We start from the raw sequence: 12,676 nt of genomic DNA, 5'->3' as shown, positions 1-12,676 counted from the left end.
GCAATTGGCTCCAAAAGTAAAAAAAACTTTATTTAATCATCGCTTTCCCAAATAGTCGTTTATAAAGAGGATTAAACGTGAGTCAGTCTCTTCCTTTCTGGTAGACTTCTGACATCTACATGAAGTCTTTGGTTTCAACCACAGAAATAATTCAGTTTAATAAATGAAACTGTAGGAGATGATAAAGAGGGAAGCAAAGCGCTGACAACAACAGTTTTACACTCAATAAAATTTAAGTATAGACAAGGATAAATTTAACATACTAATTTAACCATTTTGCCAATGCTTTATTTATCATCGATCTTCGTTTTGCTGACCATTTTCCTGCAGACCTCATTTGAAAACAAGTTTTTATAGAAAGTGTTTTCTCTTTCATGAGAAGATAACCTTATAAGACAGAATCTTAGCGTTACTGTAGACGTGTAGCATCTGGTCTACGGGGCTGTAGTTCAGGGAGTAAATGTTGGGAGTCATCTTGGTGATGAAGACTCCAATGTCGAACCTCTCCACACCCGTCATGGTGTCAAACGAGTAGAAGATCTCTTCGATGGTTTTGTCTACGTATCGAGTGGCATACAGCACACCACAAATCATGAAAGTATTGGTCACTCCCTGCTTGTAAACTGAGGTGTGCCATGTTTGGGTGAGCCTCAGTTCTTCGCCATCCGTCATCTTTGACAACACAATGTTTCCATGGTCCTGAGTGGTGGTATAGACGACCCAAACGCCAGACTCATCTGTCATCAGGTCCATGTCGGTGAAGTGGTAGCACTCATCAAGGTGGCAGAAGTTACTCTTTGAGTTATACCTACAAACAGAAGCAGTGCACTAATGTTTTCACATTAAACCAAGGGGGACAGGACGGCTGCCGGTGGGGGGGGGTCATCATCTGTCATTAAGCCTTTTTTTGGGGGGCATTATGGTGGTTTATAAATTCGACTGACTGTAAGGTCATTTTAGTAGTTGGTGCCATTTCTCATACTATTTTTCAAAAACACCTTCCACTATTTAATTTTTCGAACCTTTGCTGTTTACATCAGGGGTGCTCACACTTTTTCAGCATGTGAGCTACTTATGAAATGACCATGTCAAAATGACCTTCCTACTACAAAAATGCAAAACATATGTTTATTAAATATGAGGGGAATTCTTTATAACACCTTTAAAATCACTGCTATCCGGACAACCAGCCTTTTAGCTCCTTCACCTTTCTCTTTCTCAGCTCCCGTTTCAGCAAAGTTGTCGTTGTAGTTTCTGTGAACGGTCTAAAAATGCCCCCACTGCATTGCGCTTCTTGGATATTGCCATGGTGGCAGATGAGGCAACAGTATTTCGAAAAAGTCATAGTTAAAAAAAAGACCCTCCCTCCCATTCCACATGAAAATGCTAAGTTGTTGTTTTCTTACTTGGTCCAACTCCCCCACTCATTTTTATAATTTTTTAAAGTTTCAGACAAAAAAAACGAGGGCCAAAATTTGTAGGTAACTCGCTAGCTAACTTGTTGTTGTTGTCATTTTTTAAACCCAAAATACCGTCAAGATCGACTGGTTGATGCATTGAGCACCCCTGGTTTCCATTCGTCTGTTACCATGGTTACCAACTGAACTTTCATTTGGAGACTGGGGTGTGTCTGTCCATCAATGCTGTCTGTTTGCATCTCATGTGGTGATTTAAAATGTCATAAATCTTTTTTTCTAAATTTTGAGAAGTAATTTTTTTTTCCTAAGACGTAGATATAACAACTTGATGTTCTGGCATCACTCAGTCTAAACTTTGGTTTTCTAGTCGCAGATAAAGTATTTCATGCTTATATTTTATGTTGTTAACTAACAGGTTCTTGTTTTTCATGTTAATACCTGACTAATGTGCTAATTATGAGTAATTGGTAAGCTACCCCAGCTACATTGCATCAGCAGAACCCCTAGAAACCCTGAAGCCTCGTACCTGGTGCCCGGAGGAAGCTTTAGGTTGATTACAGTCTTGGCCGTGAGGTTGAATCGACAAACAGCATCCTGGTTATAACAGTTGTAGTATAAGGCTTCACCATACAGCACAGCATTTGGACCCTGGATAGTGTTGGTGGTTGGGTTAGCAGTGTGGATCAGGGTATTACCTGCAGGAAATAAAACACCATGTAAATGAAAAAATGAAGTATTAGTTTACTTTCTATTCTTTTATTTTTTTTCATTAAAAAAAAACCCAAAGAAAGTAATGAATGACTTATTTTTTCTGCCTATATTTATGTTATGTTGTCCTGTCTAATTGGTAAAATGTTTAACATACTGATGTTTAGTATCTCCATTAGGCTGCCTGACTATTAGAACAACAAGCCGACATCATATGACAGCGTAGGCAATACAAGTCATGCTCTAATCCTTTTTTTTTCTATAGAATGTTTTCTCTATGAAATTTAGCTATTGGTTGGCAGCATTTCTTTGTTTTGTTTGTTTTCGCCAATAGGTGTGATGACTTGAGTAACTAGAAGTGAAACTTTGTGAAACACTATGTTTCACAAACACACAGTGTTTCACACTGTATATTTGACAAATCAAGCCGTAAAAGCTAAAACACTGCAGCTCCTTACCTGGAACGCTCTTCCCAATGACGAGAGAGCTCAGGCTGGAGTAACGACGGACATAGTTGGAGAATTTGTTCCCAGAGGTCAACATTACGACCCAGTACCAATCCTCTTTCCCCACCTCTGGCTTGGGATCCTGACCCCAGGCTCCATAAATGTAGGAGCCAGGGTACTCCCCTGCTGTATACACCCTGGGCCCACTTATGTTCTTAAAATCACCATGGGGACAATCTGCTGATGAAGAAATGACAACAAGGAGAGAAATAGTACAAATATCGACCATCATGAAGATCAGGGAGATGAGAGAGTCCAAAAGGTGTTCGTTCTGGATCAGTTATCAAAATCAGACTATTCAGAAATAAACATCAGACTACACATCCCCACACTCCAGTGTGACTCCTGGACATACCACGTTCAGGACGTCTTGTGGGATGGATGCTGGGCTGTAAGTCATGCCTGCACTGGTCCAGGTCTCTCTTCAAGCGCTGGTTGTCTTGTTGTCCCTTCACCACCTGCAACGTGTCGAACATCTCCATCTCCTCCATCTCCTCTTTTAGGTCCTCCAGCTGAGAGACAGCGGGAGAGCACACGTCCGGTCAAATATGCTGAGTGTGGGATCAATCTAATTCAGATTCACCGGCGTCTCAATAAAACACTTGATTCCCAGCCAACACAAATGACACATTAACTCATGTTTGGAACACAGCTCCTCCATGGAACCCAGCTTTTAAAGATAAAAACTCAGTCAAGTTGCAGAGAGAGCTCTGAAGGTATTGTGTTTTTGTTTTTGAAGAAGCAAGAGTGTGTCTGACGTTTTGGGGCAGCAGTGTATTTTCATTCAAATGCAATAAATAAATCTAGCTTGCACACAGTTGTTGCCCTGCAGAGTGATGTCAACACCCATATCAGCATGTCGCTGTCTTTACCTGTTTGGTGGCGTCAACAGTCAGACGCTGGTATCGCCGGGAGGTGCTGTTGAGCCTGTCGAGGAGCTGACGGATCTCCAGCAGCTCGTTCTCCACCACCTGCAGGCTGACAACTCCATACAGATCTCCATCATCCTCTTTCTCCAGAATTGACACGTCTCCTTCCAGCTGGGGCAGACGCCGCTTCAAACCGAGCAGAAGAATCTCCAGGTCTAAAGTCTGCAGAAAAAGCAGAAATCATAGCCGATAAAAACGGTTTGTTCTTCACAGTCTTGCTTGAAGACATCATGCAGTGAGTTACCTGCTGTGGCGTGATGTCACTGTTGCATTTTGAAGCGCCTTCCTCCACCGTACTGAGTTTTTCACGTGGGAATATATTTTGTGAATTCTCAAACTCACACACACACTTGTCCTGTGAAGGTGCCTAAAATAAAATTAAGATTATTAACAAGTCATCTTTATATATATACATACGTATATACGTATATATATATATATATATATATATATATATATATATATATATATATACGTATATATATATATATATATATATATATATATACTGTATATATTCCAGAGTTTTCATACCTGTTGAGTGAGGCTGACAAGAGCCCACAGAAGAGTGATCCCACGCAACATCATGGTGGGTCTCCTACAGAGTGAGCACTGACTGTGAGCAAAAGTGTAAAGTATCACAGTTCCTTCTAGATTTGATCACTTCCTCCTTGTGGTTGAGGTTGCAGCAGCTTCACAAATTTTCCACATACTAAATCAAAAAAGTTCAAAAATATTTTGAAAAGAAAATGTTCCTGTTGGACATTGCATAAAAGCAAGAAGAACATGGTGAACTGAGTAATACTTCGGGCTTGGAATGTGAAATGTGTAATTTCAACACCAGTGGAGGCAGATTAAACAATTATTAGTCAATCATTATTTATTCAGCACTTTTCAAACAAACAAAAACCAAAAAAGAAATTTCTACAAAACAGCATCAAATCCACTTTGACTAAGAACATTGGATCCCCCCCAGCCCACAAAGATAAAGAAAAACTGACTAAAAGTGCTAAAAGTAGACTGAATGAATCTATCTGGATTGTTTAAGACCCCAATGAGGATGTTTCTGAATGCGCGTTTCTGTCACCCAGGTCATAGCGCCTGGGTGACAGAGACAACACTGATTGGCAGCTGTGGTCAGCGGCTAAAAAGAACGTAATTGAGACACATCCAGAAACGTGATGTGGAAATGTGGAAGTGAAGGTGAACTTCCACCACTGAAGTTAATTTCCAGTATTTCACAAGCATATGAGCCAAGACTGAATCTCGTTCTTTCCCACGTGTTGGCAGATGGATACAACATCAGCTGAGACCGGATCTCGTTCTTTACCGTGTTGGCGGATGAATATAACATCAGCTGAGACCGGATCTCGTTCTTTACCGTGTTGGCGGATGAATATAACATCAGCTGAGACCGGATCTCGTTCTTTACCGTGTTGGCGGATGGATATAACATCAGCTGAGACCGGATCTCGTTCTCTTTGTTGGAGTAAAGACGTAGCTCGTGTGTTCACGTGACTTTTACCTTTCTTTTCATTCTTTATCATTGTTTACATAACTTGTATATAATTAATTACCCACAGGTAAAGTCTGCGTGTCTATTGGTTGATAAATACATTTGTTGTTTCGTAATTTGGGGGATTGGGGGGGGGGGGTTTACAAGGCTGGAAGGGATTAAAATGATTGTATTTATTTTAAATTGGGAAATGTTGTCTGACTTACAAGCCCAATCACGAAACAAATTAAACTTGTATCTTGAGGTTCTACTGCATCAGGGATAAACTCACACCTTACCATCCACCCTGTAGATGGAATCTCAATTTTAAACAATAAAAATAAAGTAATCACACAGACTCTGTAGGAATAAGTTGATTTAATAGAATATTTAATTATTATTATATTCAGATCTACTGGTGCCCTGATGAGAAGCAGCGATTTTACATCATTCTGATTCGATAACCTGCATAGATTACTGAATGTATTGTGCATTTGTGTAATATTCTAGCAACATTTCTGCAGAGGATATTGTGAGTAGATAACAAGTGTTGCATAAATTAAGGGGGAAATGTCAGAAATTCCTGAGTTTGCAATCAGTTGTGTGAAACAGTTTGACATTAGTTTGACATCCTTGTGGTTTTGAAATTCTGTCGTGACTCACTGACAATGAGAAACAGGAAAGTGAGTTTGTTTTTGAATCTGAAGCGATAAGAGGAAGAGAAGACTCCAGCACTAACTACTTCTGACTTTGTCTCTTCACCAGCTTTGAACATGCTGCTGCTGCTTCTACTGCTGCTGGCACCCGTGAGTCTTATTCCATGTCCTAAATCGAGGAGAACAGTGGAAGATAACTGCCTTTCATGACTCTATGCTGCTGCTTTTGTTCCACCACTTTGACGCATGTGGCTGCAGGGTCATAGTCAGGCTCAGCGTGTGTTGGGCCTGAGGAGGAACGGATCGTGTGTGTGTCCGGTGGACTTCAGCCGGTGGTCGTTCCCCGCCCTGAAGTACGAAGCTGTGCTGCAGCAGATTCAGACGTGTGAAGTGTCTTTAGATGCCCTGCAGGAACAGGTGAGCGCTCAGGATGACTGCTTCTTCATGCAGACTGCATCTCATGCTGTCCACAGAGTTCACGGCTGTAGGGCAGCCTGAGCTGGAGTACAGGAGGACCGCTGCAAACTGCTCCGTATTTCACAATCTTAGATCTGGAAAAAAGGACATGATTTCACTTGTTTTGACAGATATTCACTATTTTTTTTATCTTTATCTTATTTTCTAGATTAGAAGTTTCTTTATGATTTCTTGAACTTCCCTGCATGATTACTAAAGTATCTATCTATCAATCTGTCTGTCTGTCTGTCTGCCTATCTGTCTATCTATCTATATTATTCAGAGCTTATTTTTCCCATTTTAGCTGCTCTTTGTCATGATTTTCCAAAAGGCCATATCTTTGTTTTTTGTATATTATATCCAACTTTGAAGTTGTTTTTATATCATTACATAAATTGCATATAAGACAACTTTAGAATGTTGGTAAGAAATATATGTTTACTCACTGTAGAACCCAATAAGAAGTAAAGGTACACAGTACCCAGTAACTTAAACATTAGTTTGTATTGGCCCGACTTACATTTATTCTAAATTGGTATTGTGATAGGATTCACATTCTGATTCTTGAAACTATCACGTGACTGAATGCTCAGCTCACCTGACTTGCACTACATGTGACTTAAAAAAGTAACATCACACAATGTAGGAAAATGTGAGAAAAGATGGAAGAATCCTGATTCTGTGTCCAGTTACGGAGAGGGAAGAGCTTATGTTTGTGTTTTTGCAGGTGGAACTGTCCAATCAGGATCTCCCTCGATTTCAAGATGTGGTTCAGAATATCACAGCCAGACTGGAGCCTTACCAGTACCTGCACCACCAGGGCTTGTATACGGCCTTGTCTCTGCGTCTGCTGGGCAAGGAGCTAAGCCAACTGGAAACTGACATCACTGCCGTCCACAGCCAGCTGAACAACGAACAAACACAGAAGCTCTCCAAAGAGGTAGAGCAGAACGCGTAGAAATGTCTCCAGAAAAGGTTGAGCAACAGCCTGCAAGACTAACATGAGGGCAAACGTCACCAGTCAGTAGAAAAAATAAGAATCTAATAGAGCAGATTAAAACACATTTACCCTTATTGAGTTTATACTAACAACAAAATAAGATCTCATCACTGGAATTAAGCCATTACACATTAATAACACAAAGTAACAGGAGGTCAGCTATTTGAAATTTTTGAAGTTGCATTTAATGGGTTTTACAGTTGGGTATTGCAGTAAATTGTTTTATCACATCACATTATATTGCAAAATAGACACTTTTGACAAGTATTGCCAGTATTTTTGCCTTCCCATCATACTGGACAGGCAGAAAAAACAGGTAACGCAACATGTATATTTAAATTGTCTTGGTTACCTTGTAACTAAAAACTATGTGTGTGTGTGTGTGTGTGTGTGTGTGTGTGTGTGTGTGTGTGTGTGTGTGTGTGTGTGTGTGTGTGTGTGTGTGTGTGTGTGTGTGTGTGTGTGTTAGGTGGTTAAATTGCGTAGAGATGTAGACAAGATGCAGATGTCAAACACCATCAACATGAAGACAGTTAAAGAGAAACTACGCTACCTGAAGAACAGCGCCGAGTCCTGCAAATCAATCCCCAAAGACTTCAGAGGTATGTACTGAACACCTGAGTAAAACTGCCCTCACTCATTCGTTACAACAACTGTCAGTCATACCTATATGCCTTAAATTTGCCAGAAAAAGAAACCTTGTTGCTCATCCACAGGCCACAGTTTGCATTTGGAAATAAATTATTGAAAGGCCAGTTGTGGTGTAAATAACATTAGGAAAATCATAATATTTTTTAATTGTTTAATTGTTAAATGAAAAAAAATATTTGAACATGTAAAATTGTAAAACAATTTAAGTGTCATGACAGCGCAAGTCCTCATCAGAAAGTCAGAGTGAAGTTTCTTGGAAATAAATTTCCTCTTAAAGTGCTGGTGATCTATGAGGATCTTCCCCCTGCCCAGTATACAGAATGTAGAAACATGAACCACCAGCAGATGGCGGTGTTTCACCCAAAAATATTTTTTTTAAATGAATGAAAGAAAACAGGATACAAACTGATAAATATACTAAACTTCAGAAGTCTTTTGGATTGATTGATTGATTGATTGATTGATTGATTGATTGATTCTTTTTCTTGGAATGATTATATGTTCTGCATCCATATTGTAGCACCTTCAGAATTTTGGCCCTTGGTGTGTGCTGTGCCTCTGCAGTCAACAGTCAAATTATAATCAACACTTCATGACAAACAGAAGCTAAAGTCTAAAATGTCTGCCGGAACCTTAACATTATCTAAGACCTGAAGCTAATGCATAAGTCAGTGGTAGCCATATGTTAATTTTCATCTTTCGTAAATTATTCAGTAATGTTTAATAAACGACGCCAGGCCACAGCCGCCCCTGAAACATTTCCAAGACCATGTTAACATTAATGGATGCCATCACATGTAGATATTTCAGTGCATTCACAGTGTTTAAATAGAAACAGCAAACATCAAACTTTAAACGTGGTACAGCTTCGTAGGTCATGTGTGTCAGGCTATGACTGGTGATACGTACAGTACCATCAAAACAGATAGCTGGATGGATAGATAGATAGATAGATAGATAGATAGATAGATAGATAGATAGATAGATAGATAGATAGATAGATAGATAGATAGATAGATAGATAGATAGATAGATAGATAGATAGATACAAGGATTAATGGATCAAAACTGGAGAAGTAAATAAAAATTACTTTCAAGTGTTAGATATGAAAGTTTGAATATTTAGCTACAAATCAGGGTTTTTTTAATGCAACACATTGATCAGAGTGGAGCTATCCTGGTGTGTGTATTCTGTATGTACATCTGTTATATCTAAGTTTCAATTTTCATGATCCTGTCTTCTGTGTTCCAATACAAGTCCTCCATCCAGGGTTCTACTGGGGACTGTAGGGTACATCCCTGATATTCAGGTTCTTTCAACTGTCTTTGTTTCCAGGTCGTGACCAGTACTGTCTCAAGGGCCTCATCACCAAAATTAGTGATCCCATCATCAGTAAGATCAGTCCCCACGGTAAGAACTTCATCTCTGGGTCATGGGGCAAACAGGCGCAGATAAATGAAGAGGAGATGAAGAACAGCTACTGGGTTCAGCCTCTTGTCCACAACCACATCTGGGGCAACACTTTGCGTGTGTACCAACATTATGAAGACTTCATGGCCTCAGTTAACCACAAGGACTTCACCTTTGCTCCATCCCATAGTCATAAGAACAGCAATGAGGGTCCTAATGCTGTTCTATATGGTGAAGCGCTGTACTACCACTGCTACCGCTCGGCGGACGTCTGCCGCTACGACCTGAAGAGTAACGCCATCGAACGGGTCACTCTCCCAGGGTCCGGAGTGGGGTTCAACAACAAGTTCCCCTATTGTTACTATGACTGCCGTGCCAATAGTGATATTGACATGGAGGCAGATGAGACAGGACTTTGGGCCCTCTATGCTACTGTTGGTAACCACGGAAACCTAGTGGTGAGCCGGCTAGAATGGGACAGTGATGCTAAAACGCTCAATGTCTCACAAACGTGGGAGACTAGGTTGTTCAAGAAGGCGGTGAGCAATGCTTTCATGGTGTGTGGCGTGATGTATGCCACGCGTTACGTGGATGAAAATCGTGAAGAGGTGTTCTACGCCTTTGACACATCAACAGGCAGGGAAGACAACACACTAGCACTGCCACTGGAGAAGGTGGCTAAAGGTGTGGCCAGTCTCAGCTACAACCCCACCAACAAGCAGCTCTACATGTACAATGACGGCTATCTGCTGGCCTACGAGGTCAAATTCTGAGCTAAAACACTGTTAATGATTACAAGCGGTTGTGTTACCATTACTAGGATAGTCGTGTTAAGAAACCAGTTCACTACAGGAAGAAACAAAGGTGAAAGACGAGCTTAAAGACTACTTACTGTTTCACAGACAAGGACGCCACCTTGGTTTAAAATGCTCTTTTATTAAATATTCACAAATAGCATCTTAGTATTTTAGAATATTAATCATTATGACCAATTTATATGAGAGAACATGTGGCGACTAATTTCTGTAACATTTGTTTGTTAATATGTGATTGTGTTGTTGGATGTAGGTGTGCAAGTAGTGATTTGGGATCTGTTTCAACTATCTTTTTTTTTAGAAAAATACTTTTGTTTTCTGTTTCAGAAATGCAATTATTTTTGTTGTGAGATAAAAATATCAAAGTTAATAAATATAAACCTTTACTCTATTGTTTGTGTAGTGCGTTTATACTGGGTCTACTTCATGATGTTAAACCATGGCTCAGCGGTAGAGTAATCGTCTTGAAGACAGGAACGCCCCACCATCGGGGATTCGAATCCCACTCTTGCCAGAAAATCCAACTGAGTGTGAGTTGGATGTTCGGCCACTGCCGAGGGCCCTTGAGCAAGGCGCCGTCCCCCCTACAAGCTGCCTTGGGGCACGTTACAGAAGCCGCTGCCCGTCACTCTGCCTCCTGACGCGTGTAGTTTGATGTGTACCTGTATGTACTAACTGCATGCTTACTGGCCCCCTTGTGTGTTGTGTTCAGGGGGACTGTATACTATACCAACCTTAGTGATGATGTAATTTCCCTTGCGGGATAAATAAAGTATACTTCTTCTTCTTCTTAACAAACTTGTTTCAGGTGTTCAGTATTAGCTTAGCTTTGCAACATTAGCTTATATGCCAAGCTGCCTGGGTTTAGTCTAGTGCAGGGCTTCTCAATTGTTTTCTGTTTTCTGTTAAGTCCCCCCTACAGAGAAGAAAACATTTTGCATCTGTGTACGCTCTATTAATTGCAGAACCATTACATGCAGCTGTGAAATCGCCTCTGCCACCTGCTGGAGCAGATGTGCAATTACACTCTATTCTGGTGCATTGCTTGACAACATTATCATCTGTTGTTAGCATTAGGTCCTTCATCTGCATAGACCTGTAAGAGTAGGCCCCATATCCCATTATTTGTCCATCCAACTCTGTACTGGCTGGAGAACAAAGAGTATATTTGTGTGTCATACATTTTTTGAGTTGAAGCCACATGATGAAAAGCTTTGAGAGGTAAAACTTTTGAGTCTTAAACCACATAAAAAAGTTATGCTAATGGATTCACAAGTTTCAAAAAGTGACCAAAAAGAATTCTGTCAAATGTAGAACCAAACAACAATTGCTGATTTTTTTTAAATCATTCCCAGTCTCAAAGAGAAATTTAATGGGAACCTTAGAGCTGAGGAGAATATGGATCTCCATGGATGGTGAGAATGTCCAGTGTGATACAAAGATGGTGGAGAGAGAGGAAGTAGGACCAGGTCGGGTCTGGATGGTAGGCTGACAAAACATCAGGATAGCCCACTGCTCCTGAGAATCTTCCTGATTAAAACCAGATCCATCACCCACAATGTGGATGAACTAGAATGATAACTCACCACCAACAACTATGTATATAACTGCAGCATTATCTTCATCAGAGACATGACTTCAGTCATGAATCCCCGACACTGCAATTCAGCTGGTGGACCGCACGCTACACCAGCAAGACAGAACCAGAGCCTCAGGTAAAATCTCTGTGGAGGCGACCAAAGCCACAAATGAGGATAATCTCCCTTAGTTACAGCACTGTTTTTTAAGCACACCTTGGGAATTCTTTGAACATTACAACCACAATATGAGTACAAAAGTACACATGTACACTGCACTCTCATAAATGAAGAACTGTGTGGACAATATAAACAAAGTTAGGCATAAAAGAGGCCAAGGAGGCCTACAAATGGAAAATTGAGGAGCACTTCACTAGAAATAAACCTAGAAAAGTGTGGTATTACAACAAATGTTTAACTACAGTGACAATAAACAGGCCATGGCGGCGTCTCACAGGCAGATAAACGGAACCATTTCTTTGCCCGCTTTAAGGCTGTAAGGCCAAATATGGTCACACAGTATTTACCGCTGTCCTGTGGTACCCAACTGAGGCTTCAGGAACAGGAAGTGAGATGTCAATACCAGAAGGGTTGCTGGCCCAGGCGAGGTACTGGGGAAGGAACCAAAAGTCCATGCCAGTGAGCTGACTGGGGTGTTCATTAAAATCTCTCATTCCCTGTCACAGGCCACCACCCCACAGCTATATTGGCTATATTGTCACACAATGTAGCTGAGACCAAAATAAATGAAGGAAAATGATGATAAAATCATAAATATTGGTTAAAAAAATTTGCAGAATAATAATTTATGGTTTAATGTTGAGTTAAATTATAGAAGGCAGGGGTTTTGAAACACTAAGATTAGCCATTTCGCGCATGACCTTAACTCTCCACAAGAGGGCCTCGATCTGACTGAGGGGGGAAACAGGAAAAAGCCAAAAAGGAAGTCAGGTCACAAAATAAGATGCACCTTGTCAAAATAAAACTTCCCCCATGCAAATAATAATTACAAAACCAAAACAGAATATATGCATACAAAGAATAGAATAGAACA

General features: G+C 40.5%; 2 protein-coding genes across 3 annotated transcripts; one reads left to right on the top strand and one right to left on the bottom strand.

Annotated features, from left to right (window-relative positions):
- Positions 1-4: 4 nt before the first annotated feature.
- Positions 5-4,229, bottom strand: LOC137593731 (olfactomedin-4-like). 2 transcript variants are annotated; one of them, XM_068312673.1, is made up of 7 exons: positions 4,096-4,229; positions 3,806-3,928; positions 3,505-3,723; positions 2,988-3,144; positions 2,585-2,812; positions 1,945-2,113; positions 5-808 (listed from the first exon to the last, which is right to left on the bottom strand). In XM_068312673.1, the coding sequence occupies exons 1-7, from the start codon at positions 4,147-4,149 to the stop codon at positions 373-375; spliced, it is 1,386 nt and encodes a 461-aa protein (XP_068168774.1). In that variant the 5' UTR covers positions 4,150-4,229; the 3' UTR covers positions 5-372. The 2 variants fall into 2 exon arrangements, with proteins under 2 accessions (XP_068168774.1, XP_068168775.1); XM_068312674.1 differs by having other exon boundaries at positions 2,585-2,809.
- Positions 4,230-5,739: 1,510 nt separating this feature from the next.
- Positions 5,740-10,828, top strand: LOC137593736 (olfactomedin-like). The gene is made up of 5 exons (XM_068312680.1): positions 5,740-5,862; positions 5,971-6,129; positions 6,896-7,108; positions 7,638-7,770; positions 9,156-10,828. Exons 1-5 carry the CDS (start codon positions 5,830-5,832, stop codon positions 10,001-10,003), a joined length of 1,386 nt encoding a protein of 461 aa, XP_068168781.1. The 5' UTR covers positions 5,740-5,829; the 3' UTR covers positions 10,004-10,828.
- The last annotated feature ends 1,848 nt before the right edge of the window (positions 10,829-12,676 follow it).

This window comes from Antennarius striatus, chromosome 4, assembly GCF_040054535.1.
Source record: "Antennarius striatus isolate MH-2024 chromosome 4, ASM4005453v1, whole genome shotgun sequence".
In the NCBI taxonomy this organism is placed as follows: Eukaryota; Metazoa; Chordata; class Actinopteri; order Lophiiformes; family Antennariidae; genus Antennarius; species Antennarius striatus.
Note: the sequence above shows the minus strand (reverse complement) of the source record. Positions and strands in the feature narration are given on the sequence as shown.

What these genes read in the sequence shown, in the direction of transcription:
- LOC137593736 (XM_068312680.1), top strand. Translation starts at nt 5,830, where the DNA reads ATGCTGCTGCTGCTTCTACTGCTGCTGGCACCC. An exon ending in CACAGAAGCTCTCCAAAGAG is followed by an intron (nt 7,109 to 7,637) that starts GTAGAGCAGAAC and finishes TGTGTGTGTTAG; the next exon opens with GTGGTTAAATTGCGTAGAGA. An exon ending in AATCCCCAAAGACTTCAGAG is followed by an intron (nt 7,771 to 9,155) that starts GTATGTACTGAA and finishes CTTTGTTTCCAG; the next exon opens with GTCGTGACCAGTACTGTCTC.
- LOC137593731 (XM_068312673.1), bottom strand. Translation starts at nt 4,149, where the DNA reads ATGATGTTGCGTGGGATCACTCTTCTGTGGGCTCTTGTCAGCCTCACT. An exon ending in CTGTTGACGCCACCAAACAG is followed by an intron (nt 3,145 to 3,504) that starts GTAAAGACAGCG and finishes GCTGTCTCTCAG; the next exon opens with CTGGAGGACCTAAAAGAGGA. An exon ending in CACAAGACGTCCTGAACGTG is followed by an intron (nt 2,813 to 2,987) that starts GTATGTCCAGGA and finishes TTTCTTCATCAG; the next exon opens with CAGATTGTCCCCATGGTGAT.